The sequence below is a fragment of the Electrophorus electricus genome, chromosome 26 (genome assembly GCF_041902795.1).
Source record: "Electrophorus electricus isolate QZ-2024a chromosome 26, ASM4190279v1, whole genome shotgun sequence".
Taxonomy (NCBI): domain Eukaryota; kingdom Metazoa; phylum Chordata; class Actinopteri; order Gymnotiformes; family Gymnotidae; genus Electrophorus; species Electrophorus electricus.
In genome coordinates, this window is record NC_137522.1 from 9451715 (window position 1) to 9469633 (window position 17919).

The window sequence follows — 17919 nt, forward strand, 5'->3', positions numbered from 1 at the left end:
ATACACAAAATAACATTTTAATAAACACAGATTGGCAGCTGAGGCGCGATCTCTAATCAAACTCAGTGGCTCTTGATAATGGTAATCACGTCGACAGCTTTGTCGCCCCCCAGTGGTGAGCAGTGATTCTTGGTAGGAAGCAGTGTATTGCTTCCATTGAAATGTGGGAACTTTTTTTTTTTTTTTTTAACCTTAAACTTTATTGTGACACAAACGAAAAGTACTATTTTACTTTGCACACGTTTTCAACTATAAAGAGCAATGATGGTGTGCTGGCAATACGCGGGTCTGCGCATCCAGGCACCTTCATCATAGTTCACAACCCACCAATCCTGTAAACCTATGGGCGCAGAGTAGGCAAACGCCAGGAAAAAGGGAGCTGGTAGACAACCCAAATGGTTATTGTCAACACCTCACAAGTGAAAAAAAAAAACCCAACAGGACTCAAACACCTCGATAGATTTCTTTTTCATGCCGAATGATACCTCAAGAGAAATCTACAAGACAGAGCCGTAATCGGAGCAAGCTGGCTGCTTTGGCGAACGACGTTACCTATTTCGGTGCCACACTAGCGGGCTAGCTAGCCAGCTCCGTCGGCTACAGCTGGCACAGATAGCTCGCTTCGCGACGAACAAAGAAGAAAAACATTCAAGAAAGCTTTGCCTGCTTTGCGAAAGGTCCACGCAGTACCTGAGGAAATAGCGCCAGACAAGAAACTGTCATGATGTTTCCACAATCCAGGCACTCAGTAAGTGTTTTTTCCTGATTTCTTGATGGTGTACTTAGAACTAGCAAATGACATTAGCATACAAAGCTAGTCAGCTAGCTGACCGTCTTGTCCTGTTAAGATGGAGAGATAGCTTCGCTAGCTAGGGTCGCTTAGCTAGTTTCCAGGTGAACTTGTCATTACTCCCGTTATTTCATGATGATCATTTCATAATTCCGTGAATTGGGCAGCTGTACAGCTAGCGATGTGGATATCCTACAGCATTCTCGAATGAGAATCAAGTCATGTTTAAAGCCGTGCTTTTTAAAACGTTTTTATTTCGAGCGCTAGCTAAATCCACAAAGTACAGCTACCAACTGTTAACGCTTATTTCATACACGCTTAAAAACAATGTATTGCCTATAGCTGCCAGTGACGATTTATATTCAAATTCAAAAGAAATCTTATGATTGTTAAATAGATATTGTAACTAGACATCTAGTTAGCTAGCTTACCTAGCTAGCTGCCCGTGTCTACACCTTTATTTGTGAATTTGAGGGGATTCATCTGGCTCACGTAAGTTCATGTTTTCATTATTCTACAGAATTGTAAATGGCAAGTATCCTAAACCTGAATTTCTTTTACCTACTTGTTCACTAGATTGATTACGTTGAGGGATTTTCATGTGTGCATAGATTTTTTTTTTTTTGCCATAAGTTAATTGTGAATATATACAGTTAATATTGTTAGTCCGTATTCATCTATGTAGTTAAACTTTTAGCAGTGGGTTAGGTTTAATTTAGTAAGGTTTTGACAGGCAGTAACACAGCAGGTGCACTGCATTAAGGAAATCCACGGTGTCGGTTGCTGTGTGGGTTACCTTTTCACATTATCACTGATATGGCTACGAGATTTTTAGTCATAATAGTGTTAAATGCCCATTCTGATGTGTTCTACACACACACACACACACACACACACACACACACACACACACACACACACAGAGATATGCGTATCTATAACAAATACATTCAACGTTGCTGGATGAAATAATGAGTGTTTTGAGATAGAATAGGCTGGGTGATGTGGCCTGAAAATAGTATTATGAAATTTGCCAGGCTGTTACTGTAACACACTTTGTGAGTAAACATTAAATAGGAAAAAAATAGAGTATGAGAACTTAAGGGCTTCTCAGAACATGTGAAAGATCAAAACATTTTGTATGTTATATGAAACCTTGTCTCTACAAAATGGCAGCTCTTCAGTAGAGGAGAAGAGCCTTCATGTTTGATATTTTTAGTCCAATCATCCCAAAAGACAGATATGTTTACTCTTGATTTTACCTCATTCCCCCATATACCTCATGGGATTTGAAGTCTTGAGAGTTGAATAATGTAACCATAGATTTTTTTTTTTTGGTCAGTGTCAAGCAGCAAAGGTCATTAATATACTGGATTCCCATTGACAACCATCTTCATATTGCAATGGTAGTAGGTCCTTGTAGTCTTGCTGAATCTGTTTACTGTGAGTGCCTGTAATGATGTCTGCTTGCTTTGACTGTGGAGCAGATTGGAGAGTTCAATTGGTTACGTGCACCACACATACAGGAAGGCAGCTTCCTGCTAACCCTTCTCTGGATATCACCGCAGTGTGCAGGGTGTTTTTTTCTTATTCTGTTTCCATACATAGTCTCAGCACACTCTGTGGAACTGCCTGCGGTTTGTCAGACAGCACTAACTCTGGTCTTTGTTTGCTTGCTTCTTTTACAACCGATCACAAGACATGCAATGACCCTGTGACTCATTGGAGCAGTGAATCAGACCTGTTCATAACTTGAAATGCTTACTTGCCACACACCAGATACCCTGGGTGCTGAACAGACGTTTCCCCAAACAGTTCGCTGCCATGGCCAAATTAAAAGCAACACGCATTTGGTCGGTGTAGGTCTGCTGGCTCAGACAGTGTTGGCCTGCTTCTAAGAGTTGTAGGGCCTCTCGGATCACCAGCTCAGTTACAGCTTGCCTTCGGTCCTGGCTAGGGGAGATGAGGCAGAGGGGTACTTCGTTGCCACGGTAGTGTGACTCCATGGCAACGACTTCTCACCATTCTTGACGGAGAAGGTGTTTACAGAGACTGACCTGAATGGCTCCCAGATGCAATTGTGTCACCCCCCTTCAAGCACATACCCTAAGGCTCTGCCTGCACTATTTGACTCTCTTCCCCTCCGGAAGCCAACACTGATACTGAAACCTTGTGCAAGTCCTTATCTCCTTAGCTAGCTGTGCCATGATTAGCATTTTGCAGTTAGTGTGTGCTGGTTGGTAGTATCCTAATGCCCTAGGATTTCACCAGGTGTGCAGAAAATTCTCAGATTGCCATTTCAGATTGCTTCTTAAAGGTGAAATAAAAATACCCCCTTTTCTGTGGATGGGACCGAAATATGTTTGTTTATTTATTTAAAGCCATAATGAATAATGGACATTTTCCCATTAGGATACTATGCTCAAAGCCATTCTACAAAATAAGGCCATCAAAAATGAATGTTGGTAGGAGCAGTAGTTGGTAGTAGAATGTTGGTAGTAGCAAGACAGTGGGCTGTTTTTGAACCTGTGACTAATAAATGTCCGTGTTCCGGAGGAACGGCATGGGGTCGTGGCTGTTATTAGTGGTGATCTGCTTTGCCTTCAGACAGCTGGACTTCTCACCCACTTGGCTGCATTAAACCGTTGATGGCAGATCTTTGAGATGCCCACTCTTGGTTTTCCTGCGTTTAGTCACAGCGGCATATGAGCTCGTCGGCCTTGCCTGCTTTACGGGTGGTGATCCTCGCGCGTCCAGCGTGTGCGACCTGGGGCCAGGCATGGTCAGGCTGCAGGCTGCCTGCTCTGATGAACGCTGAGTTGTGCGTTCTGCTCTTGTGTGATACTCCATCAGTATCTCTCAGTAAGTTGTTCAGTAACAGTTTCAGGTTGCAGTTGGTAGCTGAACATTTGGCAGTGTAAAGGTTCTAGCAGTTTTGTTTTTTTCGCTCAATGATCATTGAACCTAAAATTACGTACAAGTGGAATTTATGACGGGTAACTTTTGGTAGGCTGTATGAATATGTCGCCCAGAACCATTAGACGTTTGTGTAGAAACTTGATACTAAAAGCCAGAGGAAAGTATGGAGGTTGAGCACGTTATGCTCGAGTAACAAGACACTTAGTCAGCTCTGCATTAGAAAACTGGTGTGATTTCTACACAGTGTCCTCTAAACAATAAAGAAATACTTAATTATTAAAGAAATAATTAAAAATCCTTTAGATTCCGTCCCATGCAATGTAACTGAAAACACAGGCATCACCTAGCTAAGTAAAGGGATCTTTTCTTTTTTTTTTTGCTGGAATCCCTGCTTGTGACGTGGAGACAGCCCATTGCTTGCTGTGCTCCTGTTGTGCTCCTACTCTCTGGCTTTTTGCACCACCTTTTTATCGTAATGCACCATCGTCTGTGAGTAGAGGTGGGTGCTGCAGTGGAATGCTTCACTGAGGCCTCCTGAGTAAAGAGGGACCAGCTCTGTTTATTCTTCTCATAAGCCCCCAGCATGGAAGTTAATCCCCACTGAACTCACGGCAACGCACACACAATTAGGGTTGTTACGGTGTCATGGTTTCACGGTTGGTCACAGTGTGCGATTGGGCGGTTACCTCACCGTCAGCCTTTTGGGAACACCGATTACACACATTTCCATCTATTACCATCTACTTGTTCATTTTTTTGCTCCTTGCACCCATGGAATTCATCCCATTTTTGTCCAGCAGCTTCCCAAAAATGTTGGAGCGACCCACTCTCTCTGGATTGGGAGTAATCCACTACATGAACACATTACACCACTACCTCTCCTGTTTGTAACTTTCATACAAACATGTAGGGTTACATTTTTTTTCCCCACAGCTTGTCTGCGACCCCGCTAAAATTCTCCCCACTCCTAGAAAGCCTCTGTCTTGGAGCCTGCCACCACCTGTGCAACTGTCAGAAAAGCTGATGGTTTTCACATAGTTTCCTGGCCATCTTCTTTAATGTCTGTGCAAACCAATGTTTCCCGATGCAGCTGTAAATGAGAGCCCAAGTCAAATTACAGCCGATGGCAATGTGGTGCATTGAGCTCAACTTGTTGACGTCCTGACCAGGTCTAATTGAATAAAAAATGACTGCTTGGCCAGTCTGTTTCTCTTTTACCCTTTAATTAATAAGCACAGGCAATTAAGCCTGAAAAATGTGGACATGATCACCTTTCTGCACCACAGGTAAAAAAAAAAAAAAAAAACTAAACTAAACAATTAGGTGTTTGGATCTTTTTTGCTTGTCATTTTGGTTTGGATTGGCATGTATTAAAAGATTTTGTAATAAGTCACACTACTAATTTCCACCACCACCTTGTGTGTATTTAAGTGGGCAGTTGATACCCAGCTACTGTGAAACCTATATTTTTAGACTCGTTTATGATGCCGTAACAATTGTAAGCCCTAAAACACGTGTACACACATTTGTTGTTTTAATATTGACTTACATAAGTGATGTTTTTCATTTTACTTCTCTTGGCTGCACCTGCATCTAGTCGCACAGTGCGATACTTTATTTTACCTCCTGACACAGAGGCACACCCACTTCCCTCCGGAGCCTCTCCGCTTCATGCAGTGTAGCGTGAGCCACAGCATGTTCCAAGGTTGTGGGCGGATCACTGTGGTGGCCTACTTGGCATTTCTCTTTGCCTTCAGTGTGAAGGACGTACTCTGGTTTAATTAGGCCATGGCCCCAGTGTTCCTCCACTGTCATCCAGTGCCAAAGGGTTCTGGTGTAGACTTGTCATAGCAACATATGCTTTACACATATTTGTTCGAGTGTGTGTGTGTGTGTGTGTGTGTGTGTGCGCGTGCACATAAATTTGTGTGTGACTGCCTCTGAGATCAGGTCTCATAGGGGTGTAGTAGAGTGTAGAGGCAGTGCAGTTGCAGAGAACAGCACAGTCTGTTGGGGGCACTCTTTCAAGCATCATCCCTGTCTTCTGACCTGTCCTGTAGGAGCTTGCATGCCCAGCTGAGGGACCATTTTATAATTAGTTCATTGTTCAAATGATCAGCTGTAGTACACTGTGTTGCCTGTTTTCTAACCTTGCCCTCCTACCCCCAGTACCAAGCGACTGTGGTGAGTTCTGATCCCTGTTTACTGAAGGAAGTGTCTAGGCTTAGCGGAGTAGCGTACGCAGCTCCTCAGCAGTCTGCTGCTTAGTGTGGGGAAATCCCTCCCCCCCCGAGGAGGCTGCCGCGCGGGACGCTAATGCCCCGTTTTAACTACGAATGTCTGCTTGTTGTTTGAGTTCATCTGCATCCTGCTTGCTGGTGGTTTTCGGAGCCGTGCTTGTATCCGCACGTTCCTGCAGCACAGGTTCCCACCGACACACCCACTCTTGGTCTCGGACGTTGCCCTCTAAACTTGCTAGCTGCTCCCACACCTTGTGCGTTCCTCTCACCAGGCATGACAAATAGTCTGATCTCCCCACTTCTTTCTCTCTGTATTTATCACTGACACTCTCTCTCTCCCACTCTGTCCTTGTCTTTCTCCTGATAGCTTTCACTCTGTCTTGCTGTCTTTGTCTCTGTCTTTTTCTTTTCTTGCATGCCGTCGCTCTGTCCTCACGTCAGCTACGCTGCAGGCATCCGTAGCTGAAAGCTAATGGTGGTTATTTTTGAGGGATTTGGCTGTCGTAGCCTTTCCTGGGAGGGGGAGACTGTAGGAAAGTCACCGCACTAGGAGTGTTGAATCAGAAAAATCCCCTTTAAAACGGGTCAGATTGGCTCAGTGTAGGGACGTGGGATAATGCCATCTCTGTGTGGGGGTGGGTGTGGGTGTGTGTATTTGTCTACTGTAGGAATATACTGGAAAAAAAGAGGAAAGTATTGTTGATGTGAGTAGAAGAGCATGACCCTGGTTCCCACATAATTGTGCAGTGTAACTGAGGAAGGCCTCTGGGTAAAGGGTGAGATTAAAGGGCTGAGGAGGGGGGGGGGAGAGAGAGAGAGAGAGAGAGAACGAACGAACACGTACATACGAGTGTTGATAAAAGATACTGGTAGTTATCCTAAAAATCTCACATGAATCTTTCTGACGAATCTAGAGGAATCTTTGTAGGTGGAGTTGCAGCAGGGTTTTGTTTGTCCAGCCCCTGCCCTTTTTAATAGACTTTAAGGTTTAGTGCAAATTTTCTGCAGTGTTTTGATTGTGGTTTTTTTCTGTTAAGTGATGAGGATTGTAGGCTGCCGGTAAATTACTGGAATTATGAATCCTATTTAGCTGTTGAAGACACTCAATTTGCCCACCAGCACATAAAGCCTTTTAATGCTTTAATTGCATCTCAAAGGAGCAGAGCAGAATAGCAAGGATCAAATTAAGGGATTGTCCTATATTTTGGAATTGTGTGTGTGTGTGTTTAACGGAAAGGAAAAAGTTGAATTCACTTTGGTGAGATCATTCTACCTGAATGGTAGTTTTCAGTTCAGTTCAAGCCTGGTAGCTCCGAGATGTGAGATGTGGCTTTTCTACATGTTTCTTTCATAGCGCTCCGTGACCTTTGCTCTCTTCCTTAGGCTAATGCTCTGCTTTTCTGTTGCCTATTTTTCAGGCCCATTTCCTACTTAGCATCCAGCCTTGAACTGCGGTGAACTCCAGTTCCATTTCCTGACACAGACAGCCTGGCAGGCGCATGACGGGCTGCGTGGGCACCGTGCCCTGGTGGCCTTCACCACGCGCCGCGCCCCACCCGGGGCCCGCTGGCTCCTGTCCACGCCAGGGCTCCCGGGTCACCTGTGCTCCTGCGCTCGCCCTGGCCGTCGCGCCCACTTTGCTTGTACAGTGGAGATTCTCAGCCGGCCTCCAGCTGGTGTTGCGCCTCTTTTAAAGCCCAGGATTTGGTGTGGCAGAATAAGGCCAGACGGCAGTGGGATGTGGTGATGAGGTGTTTCACCCTTTGCTGCTGGAGTAGGTAACGACCCTGCCAGACCTTTGGGCTACTAATGAGAATAATGACAGCTGGCCTGCTCTCGCCTGCGTGCTTGGACCTCAGCTGATGGGGTTCCATGCTTTCTTGTGGGTGATGTCGAGGCTCTATCCTGGGTGGGGTGGGGGGGAGGTTGGGATGACCGTAGTTTCTCACAGTTGCTCTTGAATATCATGGCAATCATAAAGAAGCCTACGAGAATCGAACACTCCTTTTTGCTTTATTGGAGTATCACCAGTGTGGCACCTGCTCTTCCTGGGCATCTGCTCTGGTAGGAACCGGAATTTCTCTGGTAATATTCTCTCTGTCTCAATACAGGGAGACATGGGAAATCATGCTGGCGGCCGAGCCCTCCCATGTAATACAACTGGAATTTGGTAACCGGCCGTTTTGAGTGATGAACGACTGACAGGGAATTTTCCAAAAATTGTCTTATATCTTGGATAAGGCGTTCCCAGGTCCGCAAACTTATTTTGTGCTGCAGGCAGTAAGCTCCCTGGAGAGGATCCCTGCTTTGCCTCGGTTCCGGGATGTAATCATTTCCACAATCCTCACCAAACTTGCCCAAAAATGGCGAGAGCTGTTATTACTCCTTTCGAGCGGCACGGCATTAACAGTGCTAATCTCTGTCAGGAAGGTGGACGGGCCGTCCCGTGTGCGGGGTACTGTGGTGGGACCAGCCCATGCGTTGGGTACAGTGGTGGGGGTGGAGGTGTCTGACTGGCTGACTCTTAATGCTTTGATTACAGGCTTCATCGCAGCAGCTGAAGTTCACTACGTCAGACTCCTGCGACCGCATTAAGGACGAGTTCCAGTTCCTCCAAGCACAATATCACAGGTGCCGCCAATCCACTCTTCTCTTCCTCTTGCTCCCCTCTGCTTCTTTGTCACTTCGTTCACTTTCTCAGTTTTTTCAACCACCACAATATTGCACCGATGTTTCATTTTTATTATAGTACTTGTTACGGTACATGCTTGCAGGATCGAAAAAAAAATGTTTTTGTTTGTTTGTTCATTGCATTGAAATGGGTCTAAGATTCTCCACAGATGTATTGTCTAATGTAATGTAATGTTCTGATTGACAGAGGAACCCCCCCCCCCCCCCCCCCGTCCCGCAAGCAGTGGACGCCTTCTTGACGGCCTCGTATTTTAAGGCACCATGTCTCTCGGTCAGCCTCCTGCCTCTTATTCCCATGACGACGGGAGTGCAGGCGTTTAGCCCCCTTCTACACATGTGCTGTTTAGACGAACAGGGCCCCCCATTTCCTGTGTCTATTCAGACCCTCAATCTGTCTCCATCAACTTCAACCGAGATTCCGCAGACAAGGCGTTTCTTTTTTTTTTTTTTTTTTTTTTTTAATACAAACCTCCCCACCCCCTCTTTTTGTGTGTTCTGCCTTTTAAAGGGAATGTACAGCGGGCGGTCTCCAGATCCCCGGCGAGCTGTTGTCCCCCCCCCCAATGCATAAATAGATCAGGGAATACATAAATCAAAATAAAGACGACAGTAGGAGCGATTTGGAGGCGGAAAAGCATGGCAATAAAACTACATCAGTGTTGGGTTTTTTGGGGGGGTTCTTCCCCCCCCCCCCTTTTTTTTTTAACCCAGACAGCATCCTAGGAAGCTTCGGGCAACCTCGGCCAATCAGGGACTGGCATGGCCAATCACAGGTAGCCTGGCAGCAGGGAGGATGGTCGCTATGACAACCCTGAATGTATGTTAGGGCTGTTTTTGTTGCTCTTCTTTTTTTTTTTTCTTTTTTTTTTCCCCCCCATTTTCTTTTCCTTTTTTTTTTTTTTTTTTTTTTGTGAATAAGTGGAAGCTCTGAGTGGGGAGGAAGTGGGAAGCACACACATGCGTGCCTGCCAGTCGTGGCTGAGGGAACACTGGCTAATCTCCGGACCTCACCGGCGGCTTGAAGGGACCTTGTTTAACCACGCCGTGTCCGTGTTTGTTTTTGGTATTTTTTTTTGTCTGTGGCGGGTCCGACAGCATTCCTTGAGTTAAATGTTTGTGACCGGGCCCTTGGTCATTTTGCGTATGTGGTGCACTTTGGTCGTGGTGAGCGTCGCGGTGCTCTCACACGGCCAGTGTTTTAGTGGGGAACCGCATGCACGCACACAAATGAAGACTTTATATCTGCAGTTGTTCATGTGATTTTCTTGAATATGGAACATGCTCTTCCTTTTTGCAGATTTCACCGCATTGTTGGTCATGTAGGTGACAGTGTGTGTACCTGGAGGCTAAGGCTAGACCCTTGGCTTCTGCACACTTTTCTTCTGTTTACACTTCATGCTATTTTGGGGTTTTGCGATGCATTCCCTGCCCAAGTGAGAGCAGAGAGATCCCTCCGCGCATGCGGATATTAACCAGCATCTTCTGCTCCCTCCAGCCTGAAGCTTGAGTGTGACAAGCTGGCCAGCGAGAAGTCGGAGATGCAGCGTCATTATATCATGGTAAGTGGCGTTCCCGTGGCCTGCGCTGGGGGCGGGCATGGGGGCGGAGCTGTGCCCCAGATACACGCCTTTCCAGGCGCGTGTGACAGTGCTAGCCCCCCTCCTACATACTGACCTGCTCCTTAGCTACTACTTTCATCTTATTCTGCTCACTCTCCCCTTCCATCACTTTTTTTTTAACTGCTCGCTCTCTCTCTCGCTCTCCCTTTCTCGCTCTCTCGTTCCCCGTTTCCCCTTGCCCCACTCGGTCTCTGCTCTCTCCCTCCCCTGCTCTAATCTCATTGTTGCCGGCCCAGGCTCCGTGTTGCTCTCTGATATCCCGCCTCTAATTGATCCGCCCAGCACTTTAATCTGATCTAATCTGTGCAGTATTGCTCTCACGCCATCATCCAGGGCCCCCTCTCCTCCCACTAATAGCCTATCAGGTTTCTGCTCGTTTTTCAGGCCGACCCGAGGCTGTGTATGTGTGTGTGTGTGTGTGTGTGTGTGTGTTTGTTTGCAGTTGCATTTTTGTTTGCGTGTGGCAGGGGGCAGGAGGGTTCAGTTGAGTGGACAGAAATTGCTTTAGGGACCGGTGGTATATGGCTAGCTACTTCACTGTAGTACTAGCAGTCGCTGGTGTGTGTTTTTTGTACCGGCTGAGGTGCCAACGTCGTTGCTTTTGTTATGTTGCATGTGGGTGTGTATGTGTCTGTTTGTTTTTCTACGTGTGTATGTAGTACCTAGTGTTGATGACTAAAGGATTGTTCATGCACACACACACACACACACACACACACACACGTACGTATACACAAGTCTGGTGTATGTCAGAGACACCACTGTGTCTCCCAGCAACCGTTTTTTAAACTGTCAGGAGTGTGTGGTGATATTGCAGTGTATATTCCTCTAATGTCACTGTTCTCTCCACAGTACTATGAGATGTCCTATGGACTGAACATTGAAATGCACAAGCAGGTACGTGCCCTCCCTCATCACTTACCATGTGATCTGTAGAAGTCAATCTAATGGTTTAATATATAACTAAAAAGATCAAAAATCAAAAGTCTTGATGAAAACTTGCTATTCTAAATAAACTTAAAAAGGCATAAATCAGACCAGTTTAAAGGTTATAGGTGCTGTCTTTTAAAGGTGATATCTGGTCTTCTCTCAAAGCCTTAAACAGTTCCCGTCCAGGTAACCAGACCGGTACAAAGAAAAGAATCTGTGTAGTCCATCAGGTGTCCCTTTTTGTTTGTTCATTACTTACTGTGCATAATCAAGCTTTCATGGTAGTAAGAAATGGTCTTTAATTGCTGTATGGTAAATCCCCGCCAATTAAAGTTTAAATTCTCCACTTTACCCTCACGGTTTTAAAGTCATGTTTTCATTTCAAATCTAATACAGCACAGGCCTATGGAGTGATGGAGAAAATCTCCTGGAGTACACGCAAACCATTCGAAATAGTTTGTCTAATCACTTGTGGGCCACAGGGCAGATCCCACTAACACAGCTGTCCATTTATTTATTTATTTTTTGGCCAGTGCACATTAGCAATGGCAGGTGGGTGGTGTCCATGGGGCTGGGGCGGGGCTAAATGGAGGACGGACTTCCCCTTGAGGTGGGGCCTTATCTGGCACTGCCTCTTTGTGACGGGGTGCAGAGATCGACGGCGCTGCCGTGACAGGCAACCCAGCCTGGAGTGTGCTACGGGGAATCCAGTCCCCGCGCTGTCCGCCAGGGTAGAGGGAAATGTATGGAAGAAAACAAATGCACGAAAGCAGGTGTGTGAGTGTGTGTGTGAGTGTGTGTGTGAGTGTGTGTGTGAGTGTGTGTGTGAGTGTGTGTGTGAGTGTGTGTGTGAGTGTGTGTGTGAGTGTGTGTGTGAGTGTGTGTGTGAGTGTGTGTGTGAGTGTGTGTGTGAGTGTGTGTGTGAGTGTGTGTGTGTGTGTGTGAGTGTGAGTGTGTGTGTGTGTGAGTGTGTGTGTGTGTGTGTGAGTGTGTGTGTGTGTGTGAGTGTGTGTGTGTGTGAGTGTGTGTGTGTGTGAGTGTGTGTGTGTGTGAGTGTGTGTGTGTGTGTGAGTGTGTGTGTGTGTGTGAGTGTGTGTGTGAGTGTGTGCGTGTGTGTGTGTGCGTGAGTGTGAGAGTGTGTGTGTGTGTGCGCGCGCGTGAGTGTGTGTGTGTGCGCGCGCGCGTGAGTGTGTGTGTGTGCGCGCGCGTGAGTGTGTGTGTGTGCGCGCGCGTGAGTGTGTGTGTGTGCGCGCGCGTGAGTGTGCGTGCGTGTGTGAGTGAGTGTGTGTGTGTGTGCGCGCGGGTGCGCGTGTGCGTGCGTGTGTGAGAGTGTGTGTGTGTGCGCGCGCGCTGCAGTGGAGGTGAGCGGGAGGTGCGGTAAAGGAGGGCAGAAACGAATGCAGAGAAGATGCAGGTGTTTTGTATTCAGCTCTCTGTCCCTCCCCTTCTCCTTCCCTCTCTCTTCCGTTTTCTGCTCTTCTTTCATGCAGTGCAGTCTGTCAGTGTGCCAGGGCAGTGTGCCAGGGCTGTACTGAAACAGGGTTATTGGTTCTTCTCCTTCTGTGCCTCGGCTTGTTGGTTTCCCTCCCTGTTCACTCCCTCCCCCGTCTCTCGCTCTCCACCGCCCATCGGTTTCGGTGAAACAAAACAAAACAGAATCAAAATTGATGCGATATGCCATGTAATGCATGCACATGTGTGTTTTTTCCTCCCTGCAGGCAGAGATTGTGAAGAGGTTAAATGCAATCTGTGCTCAAGTCCTGCCATACCTGTCTCAAGAGGTACTGAGCAGTAGTCGAGCGTCTCCACCCCTCCCACAGAGCACACTATCGGTGACAGCTCCCAGTCATCAGACTCTTTCACCTGCTCGCCTGACATCACACCTTGCTAGGCTAATTCCACTCATAGACCTTCAGGCAGTCAATGTATCGACTTTTCCTTGCATCGTGTAAATATTGGAGTATTGATTTGAGCTTAGATGGAGAGATAGATGTGTTTTTTTTATATATATATATATATATATATATATATATATACACACACATACACACACACACACACACACACACACACACACACACATATGAACCCTGAAATGGAAGGCACCATGTCTCTGAGCTTCTAATATGGCTGTTGATGATAATGTGTTCCTGTGTGTGGCAGCATCAGCAGCAGGTCCTGGGGGCCATCGAGAGAGCCAAGCAGGTCACCCCACCAGAGATGAACTCCATTATCCGGGTAGGCTGCCCTCTATGATGAAGGTCGAATGATTGGTATAATCACTGTGTGTGTGTGCGCATTCATTTCCACTGGGTATGTATACTTATATCAGTCACATTGTTACAGCGGTGTCAAATTTCCTTTTGTGGTTGTATAAAGGTGTTTTATAAGGGTGCCTTTCTATTATTTGCTTCTACTTGGCGACTAAACCGTGTAGATATTGTATTGTTCCAGTAAATGCTTTGGAATGATTGCTGGTCCCTTCTGTTAGCACATGCCCTTTCTGTAAGTGGAGGAAATACAATATTACACTCCTGCTTAAAACAGAGCCACTCGCATCATGGTGTATTGTTTTAGGAAACCTTTAGCTGGCTTTTTTTTGTTCGTTACCGAGGTGAATGAGCTTACGGGTTTAGTGCCGGGTCAGCATGGGTTTAGTGCCGGGTCAGAGTGTGGCACCAGGCCAGAACCAGGCCGATGCGCATGTCTTCAAGGAATCTCGAAGAGGTTTTGGCGAGGCGATGGGGGAAGGGCTGGGAATATAAGGGCATACTGACCATCACTTTACTGATAAGCAGAGGTGACGAAATAACGTAAAAATCTATTTTAAAACGCAGCAGCAGGCTGCCTGCGTGTTGGCTTGCTGAGGGCTGAGCAGCCTGTGGAAATCCTCTGCCTCTCACCCACAGCAGCAGCTCCAGGCCCACCAGCTCTCCCAGCTGCAGGGCTTGGCCCTGCCCATGACCCCGCTGCCCCTGGGGCTGGGCCAGCCGGCCGGCCTGCCTGCCGTCACCTCCAGCTCGGGCCTCTTCTCCCTCTCCAGCATCCTGGCCTCCCAGGCGCAGCTGGCCAAGGAGGACAAGAGCGCGCGGGAAGCCTCGGACAGCCACCGCGAGGAGGACGGCGACAAGTCCGACTAGTCGCCTGCCACGCCCGCCGACCCCTCGCCCCTCACCCTTCGCCCCGGCGCTTGCTGGACAGTGGAGGCTCGTTGGCTTTTGCTTTTCTTTCTGTCCCCCTTTTGCCTTCCATTGCGGTCCCCCTTGCAATTGTATTCTTGGCCCAGTATCATTCATTCCGGATCATTCCGCTAGCTTTTTGTTCACCAACCCACCTTTCTGATGTATGCAAGTCTTTTATTTTTTGTTGTTTTTTTTTTTTTTTTTGTTTACTTTTTGTTTTTATTATATATTTTGCTATTGTATGGTCATTTCTGTGTGTGTGTGCGCGCGCGCGTATAAATTCACGTTTTGCCTCGTCTCAGCATGGCTGTCTGGCTCCACTGAGGCACCACCAGTGTTTCTTTGAGCCCCGTTTAATCTTGCCTCCTTCTCTTTCCGCTAAAGCGTCTCTCCTCTCCTTCATATCCCCCCTCCTAGCCGCGTTCGGAACAGCGCTAAGCCGAAATGAATCGCCCGTCGGGGTAGCGGGAGTGACAGACGGAAGCTTATGCTAGCCCGTTCCCCTCTTCTCCGGAGCTTTGCGGAGGGAAGCCGCAGCCCTGGGTCTGGTTCCGCTGCCCCAGCTGGCACCGGAGCCGGGTGATGCGCGGGCCGGCAGCGAACAGAAGTGGCTGGCTGCTCTTCCGGGCTAAGGGCGCTCCTGCATCCAAAGGGGAGGGGGTCTAGATCTCAAACGTGGTCATTCCTGACCCAGGCTCTGTGTTGCTCTCGCTATTCCAGGGAGTAGGAACAGGGATAGAAAAGCAAAGTGCCCCTCCCCCATTTCATAAGCATATATCTGATCGCTTGTTTTCTGATGTGTCTGTGGATTGTGGAAAAGTGTTGGTCTTTCTCACTGTCTTAGACAGGGAGCATGATGGCACCATGGAGATACTAGCCACACGGCCGAGCCCCTCACCAAGTGAGGAGCAGCACAGCTTAAAAGTGCAGATCTTCGTTTTGTTTTGTTTTTTAATTATTGGGGTTAACTATAACTGTCCACTCATTTGCAAATGTGTTGTTTTCATTAGAAATATGCTGTAAGAGAAACCCATGATGGGGGGGGCTAAATTTTTATTTGAGAAACCAGAAAACGCACCTTGTGTAAGAAACTTTCCCCTCTTAGATGTGTGTAAGCGGTCCGATAGACTTGCACAAAAGCACATGGCAGAGGAGGCAGCGTGAGCTTCCTTGTCAGCGACAGGAGCACAGAGCACGATGAGTCTCTCTAAGTAAACAGGAATCACTTCATAATGGGGTTTGTCTAAAGGCCATTAGTTGAGCATTAAGGACATGAAAGCAGTCCCACTCTCCCTCTGCTCCTTAGCTTTTGCGCCATTTGTCCAAATCAAAAATTCTTCCTTTTGACCAACAGGGGGCAGTAAGTGTGCAGCGAGCGAGCTCTGTCGCAGCCATGATGGGCTCTGATCTGGAATCCCTCCCTTTTCCTATTTTAAGCAGCCTATGATGGTCATTATACAAGCCTTGCCACAAAATGTCCCCTTCTTCTCCGGAATGAGAAGATGAGCGACGCGTCTGAATGAAATGCACCTTTATCCAATCAGCTCTGCGTGAGCTGCTTGGGTAACGGAAGAAATAAAAGCCCAAACGATTTGTGAATTAATCCAATTTATTTGATGGATTACCTGCAGTCAAATTTTGTTTGCTGTTAGATTGTGTTGCACAACCAACCTGAAGTACAGATCACTCTTCTTAAATGTTTTGAAGACCTCACTGCAAGAATAGCTGTACTCCTCTGCAGCTAAGATCCAGGACATCACTGTGAGTTTGTGTTCTTGTCCAGTGCATCCTGTCTTTATTAAAAGAAACTGATTTATTGTGTTCCTGAAGTAATGAAAGTGAATGGTATATTTTAAGTATTGGACACGAATCTAAATTTAGTGTGTGTGGGACTTTACTGCAAATTTAATACTTACAGACAGATGGCATATACATATTCATATAATGTTTGTATATGGAAACGCATATCTTACTTTGTTGTGACAGTATACCAATGGCAGTACCAATGTACAGGTGTGTTTTTGTTTTTTTGTTTGTTTTTAAAGATGCTGACTATTTTCAGGTACATCTTGTGCTAGTTTGCTTGTGGCATTTATTGTATCAATGAATTATATATAAAACTTTCAGTTGATTTGGTGGTAAAAATGTATGTGCTTTAGGTCTTTAGATGTGTTGCTTTAAATGTCCATATAAATTTAATCTGCCATCATCAACATGCAGAAATTGTACCATCTTCCAGCTGTGTGTGCAGTTTTGAACATTGTCTATTACTTTGCACACTACATGTTTGACTGTTTCTTAGTCAGATGGTTTCTTAAAGGGGCCCTACATAATTTTTCAACATTCAGTTCATCTCAGCAGGCATGAAATAATACATTCATGGTCATTTTTCCCTCTTCAACTCCTAACTCTTTCACCCTTCAGTGCATTGTGATGGGGGAGATACAGTTGGCAGGCAGGCATTGACAATGACCAACAGATAATTAGCGGGGGGGGGGAGAATGTCATGACAACACTAAAACAAGCTCTGCTTCCTGCTGTCTGCTTCATACAGGGGAGCCTTGGCTTTAGGATAGGGGACTTCATTAAAAAATATGTGAAGAATGTTTGGAGAGATGGACCTGATATTAAAAATGGATGAAATGTCTGTTTAGGATCTGCTTGTGCTACTGTAATAAAGAGACAGACAGTAATGTCCCCTGCATACCTACCAACATGCATAAGTGTGGCTTGCTTTTAAGACTTTTTTTTTTTTTAATTTTTTGTAGTGTTTTTCTTTTTTTCTTTTTGAAATTCTTGCTACTGTTGTGTTTGTATAAGTAGTTCATATTCAGACAAATTAAATGTGTGTCCGTCTCATGGAGACAGTAAGATACAGTAACTATACTGCTCTACATGGAACTAAATATTTGTGTCAGTGGATCCATATTTCAAGTATTGAGAGGTTTTGTTTTGGAGGATTCTACAATTGGAGGCATTTGTGAAGAAGGTGAGATGCCCCTTAACCCCCACCCCTACCCTTGACTCTTTTCCAATCATCGCTTGCCCTTTGCTTCGTCATTTGCATTTATTTGCATAAAACATCGTAAGCATTTTAAGCTTTGTAAAGGTCATTTTTTAAACTCCTTTATTTTCTGAATATTGTACAACCTAAAGTGCAAAAATAACTGTAATACAACAGCTTACGGATGAAATATTAACACACGAAAATAACCTTTTACTCGAGATAAATGGATATTTCTGCAGTGAAGAAATGCTGCTGGTGCCTTACAAATAAAATGAATCAGACCAGTGGAGAAAATGAGGAGTGCCGATGTGTCTGTGTTGTCCGATTGAGTGATGGTGCGTGTGAGTGTGAGAGAGTGATGGCTCTGCTCTCCATACCTGTGCTAAGTCTGCACATTGCCCCTAATTCCATTATGCTTTTATTCTAAGATATCAGAGAAAAATGTTCTCCGGTTTAGTTAGAGCTGCGTCTAGTGAATGAGTGTTAGACGAATAATGACTTTGGCTCATGGCCTGTTCAATACTTGGTGACACTAATGTAA

At 46.0% G+C, this 17919-nt stretch overlaps 1 protein-coding gene across 7 annotated transcripts; it reads left to right on the top strand.

Annotated features, from left to right (window-relative positions):
- Positions 1-326: 326 nt before the first annotated feature.
- tle5 (TLE family member 5, transcriptional modulator) lies at positions 327-17675 on the top strand. Of its 7 annotated transcripts, none has more exons than XM_035523267.2 (7): positions 327-748; positions 8492-8580; positions 10136-10199; positions 11112-11156; positions 12908-13021; positions 13353-13427; positions 14102-17675. In XM_035523267.2, the coding sequence occupies exons 1-7, from the start codon at positions 722-724 to the stop codon at positions 14327-14329; spliced, it is 642 nt and encodes a 213-aa protein (XP_035379160.1). In that variant the 5' UTR covers positions 327-721; the 3' UTR covers positions 14330-17675. The 7 variants fall into 7 exon arrangements, with proteins under 7 accessions (XP_035379160.1, XP_081564507.1, XP_081564508.1 ...); XM_035523266.2 differs by having other exon boundaries at positions 328-748; positions 14099-17675; XM_035523269.2 differs by having other exon boundaries at positions 328-748; positions 12908-12970.
- Positions 17676-17919: the final 244 nt, after the last annotated feature.